Source organism: Apaloderma vittatum, unplaced genomic scaffold (genome assembly GCF_000703405.1).
Source record: "Apaloderma vittatum isolate BGI_N311 unplaced genomic scaffold, ASM70340v1 scaffold13308, whole genome shotgun sequence".
NCBI classification, from domain to species: domain Eukaryota; kingdom Metazoa; phylum Chordata; class Aves; order Trogoniformes; family Trogonidae; genus Apaloderma; species Apaloderma vittatum.
In genome coordinates, this window is record NW_009730271.1 from 75,663 (window position 1) to 91,672 (window position 16,010).

The 16,010-nt window shown below is 36.8% G+C and overlaps 1 protein-coding gene across 1 annotated transcript in view; it reads right to left on the reverse strand.

The window, feature by feature from the left end:
* Positions 1-12,647, reverse strand: part of SLC25A21 (solute carrier family 25 (mitochondrial oxoadipate carrier), member 21) — a 69,146-nt gene extending 56,499 nt beyond the window's left edge. Inside the window, exons 1-2 of the mRNA XM_009874746.1 lie at positions 12,517-12,647; positions 9,338-9,421 (exon numbers count right to left, since the gene is read on the reverse strand). Of these exons, the coding sequence (XP_009873048.1) occupies positions 9,338-9,421; positions 12,517-12,647 (215 nt within the window). The remainder of the gene's footprint in view (positions 1-9,337; positions 9,422-12,516) is intronic.
* Between the last annotated feature and the right edge of the window lie 3,363 nt (positions 12,648-16,010).

A 16,010-nucleotide genomic window follows, 5' to 3' on the forward strand; every position in this document is an offset into this window, starting at 1 on the left:
TGCAAGTTCAGGCAAAGCCAAAATAGGCAAAAAGACACAAACACTGAAGGGAAGCTGTAAAAAAACCAACCAAACAAAAAACCTCCATGCATGGGAATTGATCTTGTATTCATAACTGGAGCCCATGCTTCAGAGTTTGAGTTACTGCCCTGTGTACTACATAAAAGTTCAGAAATTTACTATGAAGTGCCTGATGGCTTATTCTGAAAAAAAGCTTTCTACGCTGGAGAGACAGAATGCCACGGTACAGTCTATCTATGCTTATTTGCATGCCGTAAGGAGATGCAGCATGTTATACACACACTACACTTAAGTAGACATCTTTATAATTAAATCAAATGATTTTTACTGCATTGAAGTTACTATCATTATTTATAGGGTAAAGAATGACAGCAGCCTGCAAGTAAAGTTGCAGAAACAAAGAACATGAAAACTAAAAGGCGACCTTGTATGAATTTAGAATTTAAGTTTCTCTGAAGAGGCAAATATCATATCAGGCAAAATAAACAATTTATTTTTTTACAGTTTGATTCTCAAAGTCATATGGAATGCAATGTGCCCTGAAATATGAGTTAGCATTATACAGAAATAGACTCCTCTAAAATGTTTCCATACTTGATGCTAATTCCTCATTTTACCTTGTTTTAAGGTGCAGTCCATATTCATGTTCTTTTACCTTGCCTCTTTATTTTGAGACGGTGCATGGCTTTAAATGAATAGTTTCTCCTCCATCGACCAGCGTAAATATTCTCAACATCTAGCTTACTAAATTTCTTTCACAATCTGAAGCATGATATACAGGAAGACTTCAACTTGGAGAAAGAATATTGCAAAGAGAAGAGAGGTTGGTAATGTTGTTAGAGGTGAATGATCAACACACGTAGCAGTTACTGCTGCAACAGCAGCCCTATGATTCAACACAAAGAAGTTTGTCAGCGAAAGAGGTATCTTAGCATATTGTCTTATAATGCTATTCATCTTCCAATATTAAAAATGAAACCAAAATAATTTATTAGGAAAAAAGATCGAGGATACCTGTATTTTCAGAGTTTGGCATACTAGTAACATATAATTAACACAGTAACATATAATTAACCTACTCTGAAAGGAAGAAAATTATGAGTATTGGAAAAATTCTACCTGTTCTAATAGGTAGATGCAGTCTTACTGCTTCTTTATAATTTACAGTTAAAATAATGAGCAAATGTATAGGATGTAAAGCTCAATTACTTGTGCAGTGAAAATATTTTATCACTACATGCAATACTTCATTTTGCATAGGATCTTCATCTGCCTTTTCAAGGGCTTTAAAAACTTTAGTGCTTTGAATTCAGCAAAACTATATATATATGACTGAGGAGTACAGCAATTAAAAGGACTGGCATAAAACATACAAAGCTGTGCTTTCAGGTGCAATGAGCGCTGAAAATGAAATCAAATGAGGTAAAGACATGCAAATTAGAGAGGTATAATAGTGTCATCATAAGTAAGTATGAAACATAGTCTAAAAATATGCTAAATGTATGTTGTGTGATTAGTTAGGTCAACACATGAAAAAATTAATGAGGATTTTTTGTCTTGCCATTTTCAAACTACAATTTATAGACTTCTATTTTAAAAAGAAAGCTTTTGACCTAAACCCAACATTGCTCATTTTCACATGCGTGCTTCCTACAACTTAAATAAAAATGCTTTACTTTGCATTTTATGCTGTCTGCCAGATATTTCCTGTGAACATCCCATCTAAAATCTCTTGGTTCTAGTAACTAATGTCTGTAAAGAAAATCCTGGCCAAACCATAGTTCTAAGATTCACAAGCAGCCATTTTAAACAGAAAGCTGGTTTCGTTGTGTTGACAATCACATTTTAAACTGATTCCTTCCAGATGAAAAGATGCTTTTTCAATGTAATAAAAGTGTAAAGTCAGCTGTTCCAGAGACATAAAAGTGATTTATCTGTTGTCTGCTCACTGTTCTTTTCCTTGATACAGTGGATTTCTTCTTTTAAAGATCAGGTTAATAATTAATGACTACTAAAAGACCAAATTACAGAGAATTAAATAGCACTTTGCCTCTTAAAGAAACACAACACATAACTGCAACTAATTTTGTACTTCATGATGCATCCACTATTGTATTTATGAAATGTTAAATGTTAATGGCAAGATTTATGTAATAAATAGTTAATTCTGACACCTGACTGTTTACAATGTCATCATCGCTATTACCTTTGCCTTTGATAAGAAAGAGGTTTCAGACAGATTTCAGATCCTTTTATCTGCTTGCAGCTGGGCATGACAGCCTTGCACCGGCTTAGATTTGAGAGATCTCCTGCTCCTCCATTAGGGCTAGAATCACTTTCTCAGAGGATATGCAGCCCTGCCTGGAACTAATCTCGAAGGTCTTCTGACCTGAAAGCTTCTCACTAGTTGAAAATTTTTGTCCAGCCCTGTGTGAGCTGAGAAATCCCTGGAGAAGGGCAACCTGTGGGGCACACCGCGTGTGAGATCTGCCCAGCTTTCTAACTCCAGCTGGCTCTCGACCCGGCAGCTCGGCTACCGTGGAGCACCCCTCCGCTTCCATCGTGGGGACCGCACCTGATGGCATGGGAGGACTTGGGGCTCCCGTGTTGCTGCCTGAAGCAGGACCAAGGGTGCCAGGCAAAAATGCCTCCATCAGGGCCCCGGGTGCAAAACTCTGCTTAGAGCATCAGAGACTGTGGCTGTCACTGCTGGGAAATGCTGCAGCTCCTCATGCTGAACCAGTTACTGAAGCAGGAGAAAGTTGTGGCCGTTATGCTGGGCTACCAAATTTGGCAGATATGTTCTTCACATTCAGAGAACATAAACACATTCAGAGAATACAATGATAAAGCATAGTGTGATATTTTCCAAACGTTAGAGTAAAAGGAGTTTTTTTAGAAGCCTAATTATTACACTGATCTATTTAAAGATGTCTGAAACCAACAGGAACCTAATGAGGTAAAATAATAAACATTCTTTAATGTTATAAGGACTATAAAACTAGGTTCTACCGATCTTTTGCAAACTAGGGTAAATAGATAAAAATGGATTGTAAATAGCTCTTGTAGTTATCTTCTTATTAATACTGCAGTCACCTGATTCCAAACTGAGGTCTGTATAGAAACTTAAAAAACCCCACTGCTTGGACCTTTAGAAAATACAGAACAGGCACTTATCCGATACAAACAGGTGTGCCTCCAGAAGCCTGACCAAATGATAATGACTAACATCAGTTAAGGTCTGGCCTGTTTACTTCTAAGGTGCTTCTAAGATTTACATGATTTTATTGTGCTCTGTTCCTATGGGGAAAAAAAAAAGCACGTATTTCATCTTTAAAGCATATGATTCTCAGAAGCAATTCTTTAAAAAAGTGTCCTTGTTAGATCAAATTTTGCAAGTAAAATGTGTGTCCATCAGTACTAAAAACGTGGTTAGCCAAATGTTGCGCTTAGTTACACCAGGATAACCTCATTGTATTTGAGAGAGCTACACACATAAAACTGGGACTAGAAGTTTTTCACATTCCAGAGCCATTTCTTATGTTTTCAAGTGTTAACATATGAAGATGGGGGTAGGGAACCTCCAGCCAGTAACAGAGAATTCCTGCCTGAAGGGGATGATGAAAACCTCATGACAGTAATATCACTGTAAATAGTGCTGACTATCTGCAGGCAGTGCAGCACACTGAACAGGGCATTAGCCTTGCTGTCAGGATATCCAACTCCAAGCTTAAAACTTCCACTCCCTCCATGTATGCTCTCAGAAGAACTACTTCAAGAAATGGATCGCCGAATAAATCTCCAGACTCTTCCTGAATTAGAAGCCTATATCAAAGAATGCAGTTTTATATCCAACACACAGGTTCCTCAGAGCTTTGACAGTAACATGCTGCCATGGGGCAAAGCACACGGTGTCAGGCTGCTCCACGAGAAGCACCTTGTGTGCATGCTCCAGCCCCGAACAACTTGACTCCCTGGCACCTCACATGTTAGCATCCTTGCGCTGACAATAAACACAGACTGGGACAGATAGCTGTTGGGAGAAAGAACATCTTAATCTACCACTTCTGCTTGCCTCAGATCATTTAAAGCAGAGCCTCAAGTCTGGTCTTTTGATATCACAGGGATTTATGTCTCCAGTAAGTGACTCCGCTTCACAACTGCTTGCTAGGAAAAGGGTTTTTTGGCATGACTGACCATGTCACACCTCCCTGATCAGCAATTTCATTGAAGTATTCAGGCGCAGTGTGGCCAGGTGTTTGTATCTTGCACAACGTTTATTCAGCAGCCTTTTGGTAGGTCTCCTCAGCCCAGCTGGAAGAGCACACATCCAGCTGGGCCCCAGGAAGAGGCAGCGATGACTGCTGGTCAGTGCCAGAGGCCAGTGCTTGCCTGGGGGGCTGGCAGTCCTGCAAGTCTCCTTCCCTGGCCTGCTGGCAATGAGAAGCAGCAGAGTTATCATCTACAGCTGGCGGGAGGATCCAGGCCTCAAGAGCACTGCTGGAGTCTCTCAAGCACTTGCTACCATGACAGACAGCCAATGGACAGAGGCAGAACAAAGGACAGTGCAAGTAAATTCCTTAATTGATGAACGATCACTGTTATCATGTACACTGGGAACCCTCCAGCTTCTGTACGTTTGCTGACAACTCTGCACTCATCCAGCTCCTGCTTAGTCTTGGCTGCTCTCCCACCTACCCCACCCATAGCTGACAAGTTTTGTGCAGCTTTATAACCTAATCCCACTAACGTATGAGTCAGGGTGTCGCTTATTAAAAAAAAGGTGTGTGGTCATATGGACAATTACATGTACGAGAGAGTGGCAAGGTGGTGCTGAGTATAAGACAGGAATAGTTTTTAAGTTATTGGGCTGTGCAAACATGGAGGTAATTTCTCCTTCCCAAACCAAATTCAAAATAATCAAATCAGAAGTAATGAAATCTCAAATGACCAATGACAATTGTGTTTTGCACTTTCCCAGGACCATCTAGTTTTAAGAAAGCCTAACTTTATGCTGAGTGGTAAAACTGGAAACCAGGACACTATCGCTCTTTCTGTTTCAGGCAACTTAATCAGCGAATGAGAAAGTAACAGGTTTCTTGACTGAGTGCCTACCAAAAAAGCCAACTGTAACCCAGAGCGTTTACTGTTAAAATTATGAGCCCATGAAAATTCAAGTTTATAAGAACAAAGTTGTTTACAGACTCGACATAAAAGCATCCATCATTTTAATGCTGTAACTCCAAATTAAGACAGTGCAGATGGGCATAATTTTCCATTCTTAATATGAGACACAACACCATGTGTCTTTAATATAAATGCAACATATACATTCAGCTAGACCCTTGGTTTATTCTTACATTTCATATTCAAACCTAAGTCATTATCAAAGTAAAAGCGAGTGAATACAAATGCAAAAAGATGATGATGATATAAAAATGAGTCATTTAGCATAATCTAACCCCTTATTTGTAGGATCTAAAAAGAACAAAAAGTTTTCTCTATTAATGTTTTCATTTAATCCTGTATCCATACATTTTTCCCAATAAACATCAGATTATTTTTATGTTGGCTATAAAGCTGTCACTCCTCAATAAACAGATATGCTCCTGGTGGGTTTACCTCTGCTGTCAAAGATCTGTCAATTCATGCATCATCTCCTAAGCGAAACCAGAGAAGCTCGGGCGCACGGCTCCCAGTGAATCCAGCTGCGCAGAGGTTACTCACCACCGGAGAGGATTCGCACTGCTGCAGCCCCGGTGCAATTGGCAGCGCATGGACGCTCCCGACACAAGTTCACAAAAGCCCTGAAGTTAATCCTCCTGCCTCCTTTTAATGGGAAGCTATGTGACCTTTAATGCTCTGCTCGACTGAGCCTTCCTTTAGTGAGTCTCAATTAAATTTTATGTTTTGTGGCTCCCATTTTCTTGTAAGACAAGAAAAGAGTTCAAGGGATGGATCCCTCTTTGAAGGATTTAATTCCCTGTGGAGAAAATTTATTTCCATCTGAAGAGTTGCTCTATGTTTGGGGGAAGGGAGATTTTGTAATGCTTTTTTTTCCTGTGTTTTTTTTCTATTTAAGAAATTTGTAGTATTTTCTTAAGATAAAGGAGTCTTCAGATTCTCTGAAAAGGATAGTGCACTATTAGTAGTTAGACTGGAACTGTTTCCTCTGTCCTTTTCATTAAAATGAGGAGAAAGTCAGAGGGATGGTTAAAGAACTCCTGGCCATTATTTGTGCTGAAAAAGCTTTCCATGAAATCATCAAATTGTTACACTGATACTGCAGTAACATAATGCTGGTTAATTTTCAGTAAGAGGCAGGAAATGAAACATTTGCATATGTGTTCATAAAAATAAGTCCTTCCTAGGCTGATTCTACATACTTCACCTCAACATAACAAGGTCAAAAAATTAAGGCATTAGGAAGTGTCTCTTCTGAACTGGGATCTGATCCTCTAGCTTACTGTGGTTGATACTATTGAAAATATAAGTACAACTGAGCATAAGCACTATTAGCAAACATAAACATTTTCAGGAGCAGGCCGTTAATAACATTTTTTTCTCCACTAAGTTCCTTCGTTTAATTAGGTTTTTTGGTAGCCAAATTAACATAAAATTACATATTCCAGTAGGGAATTCTGATTACTGTAGAGAGATGCCTAAACGCTGTATATTAAATCTACACTGAATTAGATATTTCAGAAAATCAGTTTAAAATGCCATTCGCCGATAGGAGTATTCCATAGTGCCAATATAAAATAAATATGGAGCACGTATGAATTTCTTATACCATACTCTGTTATTTCCACATCTGAATATGAAAACTTCATAAATTGTTTTTGTTTGCTTTGTGTCTAAAAGTGAAGTCCTTTCTTGGTACTCTCTTCTGCATATTTTTGTGGTCACTCAGGGAGGGGATTATCAAGATTCAAGGTTTCCACTAACTGAAATAGTTCAGAGCCTCCTCTCTCTCTTCCCTCCTAAGTGTCATAATCATGGGCTAGAAACTGGATAGCTTGTGCAGATAGGAATGCAAGACTCATGGAACTCAACATTTTTTTAAAGATTAGTCAATTTATTTTTTTTTATTTTAAATCAAAGGTTAAGATTATATTGTACCTGAGATTATTTATCTCCTTTCTTCCTAGTGCTTACTATTGATGACTGTTTAAATGTGACTTTCTGCCTCTATCTATCCTCCTGGAAAAAAATAGGTATTCATAGAATTTGCTTTTTGTTTAGATCAGTATTGATCAAGTTTTGCAACAAGCAAGTAAAACTCTGGATTATCTCTAGTCTGACATTAATTTAGTGCAATCCACTGCTAAATTCTGATGTGAATCTATAATAATTTCACACAAACATCACTTTTTTTGCTTACAGAGCCATGCCTTGATATAAATAAAAACAAATATTCTGGTTTGTTTCCAGTATTTGAGTTTAAGCATTCCACAGAAAAAAAAAACCAAGCAACCTAACAATCTTCCTATCTCCTTCCTGAAATTCATTCACAGATGACTACTGTGCTCAGATGCTTTATTCTTTATCCACAGCCAAACAGTTTATGCGTGTTAAGCAGCACACTCTTTGAACAATGGGAAAATAATAATGGAGCCAAATCCATAGAACAAGTGATAGCTACATTTCTCAGACCATTTGATAAGCACAACATGTAAAACAATTGAGATACAGAGTATTTGTTCCGTTTTCCCCCTCCCCTATATAGTAAGGAAACTGCATTTTGTACGGTACATTGAAGTTTGCAATGTCCTACTATTTTATACATGTGGGTTGTACAAATATGCCATTACACAATATAATCATATAGGTAATAAACCAAGATCCTAAAGTTAATTAACTTGGAAGCTGTCTCTTGATTAGACTCATTCTCCAGGTATGTCTACCCATTCTTAATCTTAGATTTTGTAACTAGTTCAACAAAACAAAAATACCAGTGAGTTTTAATAAGATAAACAGCATTCTCATGCTCACTGACTTCAATATTGAAACTAATTCTGTACTGAAAAATAAACTGACATGGTTGTAGATATTAATACCTTCCTCTTGTGAATAAATTTTTCTTCTGAGAAGCAATAAAATTAACATATACTCATCTTAGAAAACCCCAAAGCCATGAATTATCATTTTGGTGAAAGTTTTTATCTTTTAAGCATTTTAATGCCCTGTAGTGATAATGCACAACATTAGTCTTTCATAAAAATGAATTTACCACTGAAAAGGGCAAATGTGATACCTTCAATTAATGCCTCTTCTCTACACCTCTTTACTTTAGCAATTCAAACCATCCAGTTCTATATCTACATACTTATGTAGTGTAGCTTAACTAAACCTCAGTGCAAGAAACAAAACTTTAGTTCTTCAATTTTCACTGCTTTTCTCACCCCTGTGTTTCCTGTACAGTTTGTGGACACAAGAAATCTGTGCCTCACTGCAGCTATGCTGCCTCCTACGTGGTACCTATGCCACTATACATAAGAACAGTTCCATTTTGATAAATACATAGATAAAAAAATGTGTTGCTGTTGTATTTACAAAGTTCTTATGGAAAGCCTGCCAGCTACTCAAACCTGGGATTTACTAATTAGAGTTACCTTGATTAAAGGCTAGGTCCCAAAGAGCTCCTGTGGATAACAGGCTTAACTTTAAGCATATGATCAGTCCCATTACATTCACTGGCTTTAACTGGACTGCCCATAAAATTAAGTGTGTATTTAAATGCCCTTCTGGATCAGAGCCCAAGTCCTTAGAGGCGTTCAGGCTTGGAGCAGCGATACCTTCTGAAGCCAGTACAATTCAGGTGACTAAGGACTATAAATCCTTTTCCATATTCTGTCAAACTGAAAAGCTGTGGAATTTTGCTCACACAGATCCTGGAAACATTGTCTACCGCAGCTAACTGGGAATGCCAGTTCATCAGAGCTTGGAAACAAGTACTTCACTGAACTGGTAATGGGCTCTGGCTGAGCTAGTTCAGAAATCCGGCACAAGAAGACCCAGGGCCAGAGACACTGCCCTACGCTGGTGTGGCCATCCTGCTCCCACTGAAGCAGAGGTTTGCCCTGGTGTCTCTACCCAGCTGGGCATTCTGGTCTTTGAGCATATCCTAGCAGCAAAATTATGAGTGTAAGTAATGCTAAGCTTTTCAAATTGTTCTCGTTATGTAAGGCTGCACGTTTGCCAAATTCTGGCAATTGCAAAAAAGGCAGGAATATAAAGAGGATCTAATGTCTGGAAAATGGGTGATTAAAAAAGGTCACATAAAATTGACAATTTTGAAAATATATACTCTTACCCTTCTCGTTGGAAAATAGTCCTAAAACAGTCCCCCAGGCTCTTGTAACCAGTCGGATCAGTTTTCCCTCTTTGAATTTGGAACCTAAAAAAATACAATTTACATCACAGCATGAGAAGTCAGGGATTTTAAGTAACTTTTAACTTTTCAATTATTATATAAAAGCAGTTTGAAAGGTTTTTTTATGTATCTGATTCATTATTATATACTGTTCCTGATATACTTATTAACACTGTTTTCATAGAAGCTGTTAAACTAAGGAATAATAGAGCTTTAGTAGTAACTTTTTTTTGTAGTTTATGGAACTCACAGTATAGCTATCACCTTTGACATTTACACCTCTTTCTAGTTGTTTGAAAAATAAGCTGTTAACCCTGTGCCTGATCCAAAGTCCACTGAACGTAATGGGAGTCTCTGAGTCAAACTGTTTTTGAAAATCTGAAATAGAATACTATCATGTGTTTCACTATGAAATTAATCCACTGTGCAGTTTCTTTCTTTTTATAACTGACACAGTTACACTAAAAATCAACCAGAGGCATGACCAGAAATTAGAGCACCATTCATTTTTCAGAACTTACTAATAATATGAACAAGAAAGCCAAGCAATGAATACTTTAATTAAAACCTTGTTTTTTCTATTACCATTTTGACAAAAAGATTTCAACGGGAAGCTTCTGGCCTTGAAAGGAAAATCAAGATTATGACTTAAGATTGTAAACATATTATTTATGATTTCTGGATAGGAACAGTGAGTTTAGCAAACTATATTATTTAACTAAGTATCGCAGGTTACCCTGTTTCTTGCAGTTTAAAAAGTGCAGCCAACACATTCAACTAAGCAGTATGGAGACATTTTAAATATATTTTTAGCAATAAAACTTCTTTTTGAACTGCTGATTACTGTATGGCACTCAGAAAATAGAACACTTACGTTAGCAATTTCAGTCTTCAATAGCTATATCAGACAATCACTAAGCTGGCTTTATCACTAAGTACAATTCTACACAACAAATAGCATTCAATAGTTTCAAGGAATAACTGACATTACAGTCAAGTATGTCATACACCACAGATACGTTGCTGTTCTGAGAAACATCTATTGCTACTTTTTCTAATTAGATAATGAATCTCCTTAATATGTAACGAGCAAAGGTGTTTTTAACTCCATGTTAAACAGCAATGTTCTCCTCTCTCTTAACAGAACTCAGTAGAGTCAAATCAAGGTCTGTATTGTGGCAAAAGGCACTCATTGTTCTGAACATCAGTATTTCCTGAGCTGTGTTCTATGCTAACACATCTAACATTTTATTCACTTTGAGGAAAAGATTGCCAGTGATGTAACACAATTCTTTGGGCAGTTATGAAGGCAAGCCCACACCTTTTTTGAAAACAGTTAGAAGGAAACACTGAGCCCCTCCATAGCCCTAATAAAAGTAGTTCAGGCACATCTGGGATCTCTATCTGGGGTAAACTCTTTTATTAGAACAAGAACTTGCTGCCAAGTTGGCAGAGAGGAGAATGCTATTCAATAGGCTTACACTCAAGCAAGAGCTGATGCATAACATTTTGTCTGAAAAGAACCCCTGGGAAGGCTAACAGTTGAAAAAAATGCCTCAATGCCATCACATAAAGTCCAACAGTAATATCAGCTACAGAAGTTTTACACTGTGGCAATGAAGCAACCAAAATTATAACAGCAACTAGATTAGATGCACATTTTAATACATGTAAGACTTGATTATTTATACCTCTCAGTTGAAAATAAAAAATGACTTTCTTTTGCTTAAAGAAATCTTGCAAAAACTCACCAGTAAATAACTTTTTTAAAGTATTTTATAAAATAAGCTATCCTAATCCAAACTTTTTTCCTCAGGTTTCAAGATTTGGCGTCCTTGTAAACTCAGAACAAAGCATCACTGTTTCTAAAACATCCTCTGAATAATGTGCCTTCCCCCTGCAAAGGCTCAGGCATGTCCTACTAGCATGTGTGTAAGGTTCCCCACTAAGTCGTGCATGCACTGTCTGGAGAATTGGGTCTTTAATCCCAGACTCACTGTTGTTATCAACAGCACCGTGAACATACTTACATAATTATGTTTTACAGTCAACACAGTGTTGACTTCTCAACTAAATTTAAATGATTTAATAAAAATACACTTGATAGCAATAATAAAAATCATAGCAGAAGAAATGCAATAATACCATATGTAATTTATGTGCATCAGGTGAAGGACAACTTCTTGCTAAAGAAGTTAAAGCAAAGGAGGTTTACATTCATTTTAGGTTTTTGTTTTAATGTAGATAAGGTCTTAGTATTAAATGACTCCGTTTGTAACACTGGGTTGCACAAACAACATACTCCTTCCTTTAGGGTTTTTGGATCCATTCCTTCCCTAGTAAATCTTTTTAATAGCTTTAACAGCGATCCTAAAATACATGCCAATTATGTGCTTCAACCTAGATCTGCGAATTGGGTTCTTTGATTCTGAATTGCTTGCCTCAATAAAATCATGTGTAACTTTTTAATGAACTAGCTAATTGATCACCAGCACTTGTTATAAGAAGCTCAGGGAAGAGCTGAAAAAATGTTTGTTTGTTTTTCTGGAGGTGGCAGCACCAGCAGCCTATATTACTAATCTTAATACAGAAGAGTGAAAGCATTCACTTTAAAATCAACCTGGTCTGTTTTTAATGATTGTTTAGAGGAATGAACACAACTGGGGGATATATAATGGCTTTCTCTGCTTCGAATCCATTCCTTTCTAAAAGCATTATAAAACCACTGAATTTTGTGCATTTTTGAAAGCTGGATGCCTGCCTTCTATGTTATTAGCTTGCTAGAACAAAAAAGATAAATTGTCCTATAAATATAATCAGAGCATTAACTTCTGATCTAATTTATTATTTGGAAGTCTAAAAAGAAGAATGTGCAGGCAGTGTCCAGAGACACACTGAACAGACATGTGGACAGAGAGGCTTTCCCAGGACTGGGATGAATGACCTGCGACTCACTAGTAGCACATAACAGCGTCCTAACTCACTGGACGCTCGAACATGTTATATGTTTAGCAAGAGCTTTTATGTCACTAAAAATGACCGTTGGGCTTGCCCTTCTCCCCTCTCATTTTTCCACTTCTTGGCTTTCTGGCCAAAATGCTGTGGCAGCGAGCACTCACATGCTGGGAATGCTCAGAGAGCTGTGGGAGGCTCTGTGGCCCCAGGTTACCTGCTCCTGCCCTGGGCTGTCCTCAGCACCTACTGCCCGCTCCTTCCTACCGCTGGGCTCCTTCTCACAGTTGGCACCCATGGCTCCCATGCCAAGGGGGACTTCACAATCTCCCTTTCTGGCTCACAGCAGCAGTCCACAGGACTTGGTCTTTTATGTTCCCTTTTACTGAACAGTACCTTTGCAGTAGCTTTGCTTGATACAAAAGTGTCCTGATATTGTTTCAGAACAGAACATCCGTGTTCTTCCCTGTTCAGCCCAGAAGACAGAGCTAGGATCTCAAAAAGTGGAAATCATGTAAAACCATTTGAGGTTTTGGGGTGTGTTCAAAAGGCAGTATCTTCATTGGAAATGGCATGATCTAAACCCATGAAAATACTTCAACTTATCGGCACTACAACTCCTACTTGTGAAATGAATAGACGTAATTATTCTTATTTTGATAGCAAGAGAGAGTGCACTTTTAATTACTATAACAGTCCTTGATCAATAACTCTCAAAGGGCTCAGCCTGAAATCCTACAATCCAGAAGATGCTTGAGTCCTTTAATCAATTCTTTGAACCACCTATCATTTAATAAATGATACATCATATTGTGGAGCAATTACTGTACATAAACACATATATCTGTTTTCAGTGCCTAACTTAACAGTTCTTGTCGGTTTTACAATAGCGACTATTTTATTTAGAGTCCACAGGATGCTTTCCTGCCACACTTCCTATTGCAAAAGTACTCCAAGAAATCTTTTCTGACACAATATATCTATATCTACAGATATAGATATCTGTAGGAGAACAAGCAGATGTGTGTACTTTCTTAAAAAAAAAGAAATATTTTTTGTTTCTCCCTCTATCAGTTGCTAAATTTTTTGTTCACGCTTGCTGAACATGTCATCAAAGTTGCTTGTGGATGTCTGCCACTACAGTATCAAGGTATTTAGTGTTTCAAGTCTGTTCACCACAATATTACCTAGCAATCCTCCCCCTTTTATTTACTGTTCTGGGCTGGAGAAATATGTCCAATTCATGCTGAAATTGTTATGTCATCTTAAAATCTGAAAGGAAGAAACCAGTATTTTCATATCTAGATTCAAGTAGATAGTGAGCAGTTAAATCCTAGCTATGTAGGGCAACCGCAATGAGCTGTGGAGCAGACTAAACTCACTAAATTCTTGCCACTGGGTTTGCAAAGACTATACCCTCATGTGTAAATTCCAGAATTTCTTGCTGCTTTTATGCAGTTCTGCTGTCTAGTCCCTCAACCACAAAGTTCAGAGGGAAAGAAAAACACTGACTCAGAGGACCAGGCTTTATACCATGTGGCAGTGCTTACCAATGAGTGGCAGTCTTAGCTATATTTTCCTTCTCATGTTTTACTAGGATTTTATCGTATGTTCTACTCTATTTTGAATAAAACTCCTAACATTTCCCTCCATGATTAAGACTTACACAGTACCAGAGCAAATAATCTAACATATTGAGGAGTTTGGATGCTATAAAGAAGAGACTTATGTGGCACAAACCAAAACAAATTATCTGGCAATGCTAAATAATTATAGAAATAAGTGTTCATAACATTTTTATAAATTTTATGAATTTATAGATAAAAATAACATTTATAGCTTTTTTTTTCACTTCCAGTAATTCCCATGATTCCAGACACTCCTAGTTGTAGTTACCCCTACGAGCATAAATTGATAAAAAAAATGTGTGGTCTGAAGATTTATATAAATATACATTATTTAACAGTTCACATGCTTATAATAAAAAGTAACTGCATGATAATTTAAAAAGATTTTTTTTTTGCTAATTCAAACATTTATTCAGGTGTTACTATTAGTGCTATCTGCTTAGATTCCGTGTATAACTTTGCACTGCAAAATGGACCTCGATAATATAATTTATTTCACTTTTTGGCTCAAGTTCTTTGAATTGCTTATGTTACTTACAGGATAATAACTAAATTGAGAGTATAATTCTGTCACTTATTTTAACAGTAAATCATATAAGCTGTTGAAGATCTGAATATTAGATTTCAAAACAAAAAACCCTAATTATTTTAAGCTAAAGATATAAATTTTGCAAATGCAGTGGTCATATTTTAAGTATTACGGTATTGCTACGATGATTATTTAACTACAAAAACCATATCAGAATATAATAAAATAGTAACATAGAGATCAGGCAAAGAATAGAACTTATTCCAAGTAGACATATATTTGTCTTCATCTAAACACAACATTTTTCATACAGTTCATATTTACTTCATAAGTAATAAACCAGAATTGTGGGTAGAGAATATTACTAAAAATTATTTGAAAATTCATCTAGGTGAATTCCATTTGTTGAAATTCATGCCTGTTAGTTTATTTACCTCTATGACTTTTGGAGGAATGTCTATCATTTTTTTTTAAAGAAGAAAGAAAGGAATAGTAGTAATAATTCCAAAGATACCCTGAAAACTCAAAATTCTCTGCAGAAATTACTTCTATGCAAGTTAGAATATTAACTACCAGGTATGATGGTCAAATAAAAAAATTACCAAACACAAACTCATGAATTCTCACATTTACTGAAGTATTTATCAAACACTACAATTCATAAATTTTCCATTCCAATTCTGACCTCTGTCTTATTGCAATCCTGTTCTGTTCTTCTGTCCTCTCCCTATCTGATAAGTTATCCAGCACTGTGTGCTTCATCTCTAACAAAAAAACCCACTCCATAAAATATAAGTTCCAAGGACAAAAGGAAGAAACATCACCAGCAGATGAGAAAGAAGCAAACATCTATCATCTGGATAAGAGGTATAGTCACAGTAAAAGTCAGTGCTAGATAATACAAATTTAGCAATCTGCAGCAGGATTTAGACAAAACAGATTGGCCATTCTGATCAAAACTTGAATCCAATAAAATTATCAGTTGCCACCTTCCTTTAGGTTAACTAAAAGTAATTTATCTAAAACTCTTTTAGCCTCAGTGATGAGAACTTGCCATGCATGGCTTATCTGAGTTTAAATATTTTTTAAAATATTTTTCCTGAATTAACTGCATGACTGAACAGAGAAACGACAAAGTCCTAAACATGACAAAATGTCTTGGGTGTTTCACTGGTACTCTTGGTCAGTTCTCTGAACATGAGCCTTGTTCTTAGACCAGACAAAAGTACACTAATCAGAAAAAGAACTTAATCCTTCCCATACTTGCTATTCCTTTTAAAGATGGCTTTTATTTATCTTGCTTTTACATTGAAGCTAAGCAGCACATCATTCCATCAAAAATATCAGTGGGAAAAAGAAAGAAGCACTATATATACCAAGAGTATAATAAAGTGGTTTAGAAATGAAAGCTGTATTTTGTCAGCTACTAATGAAGAACCATTCTTTTTTTTTCTCCTGCAGTAATTTTTTCATTATGGGCATAGGGCAAACATACAGTAGGTAT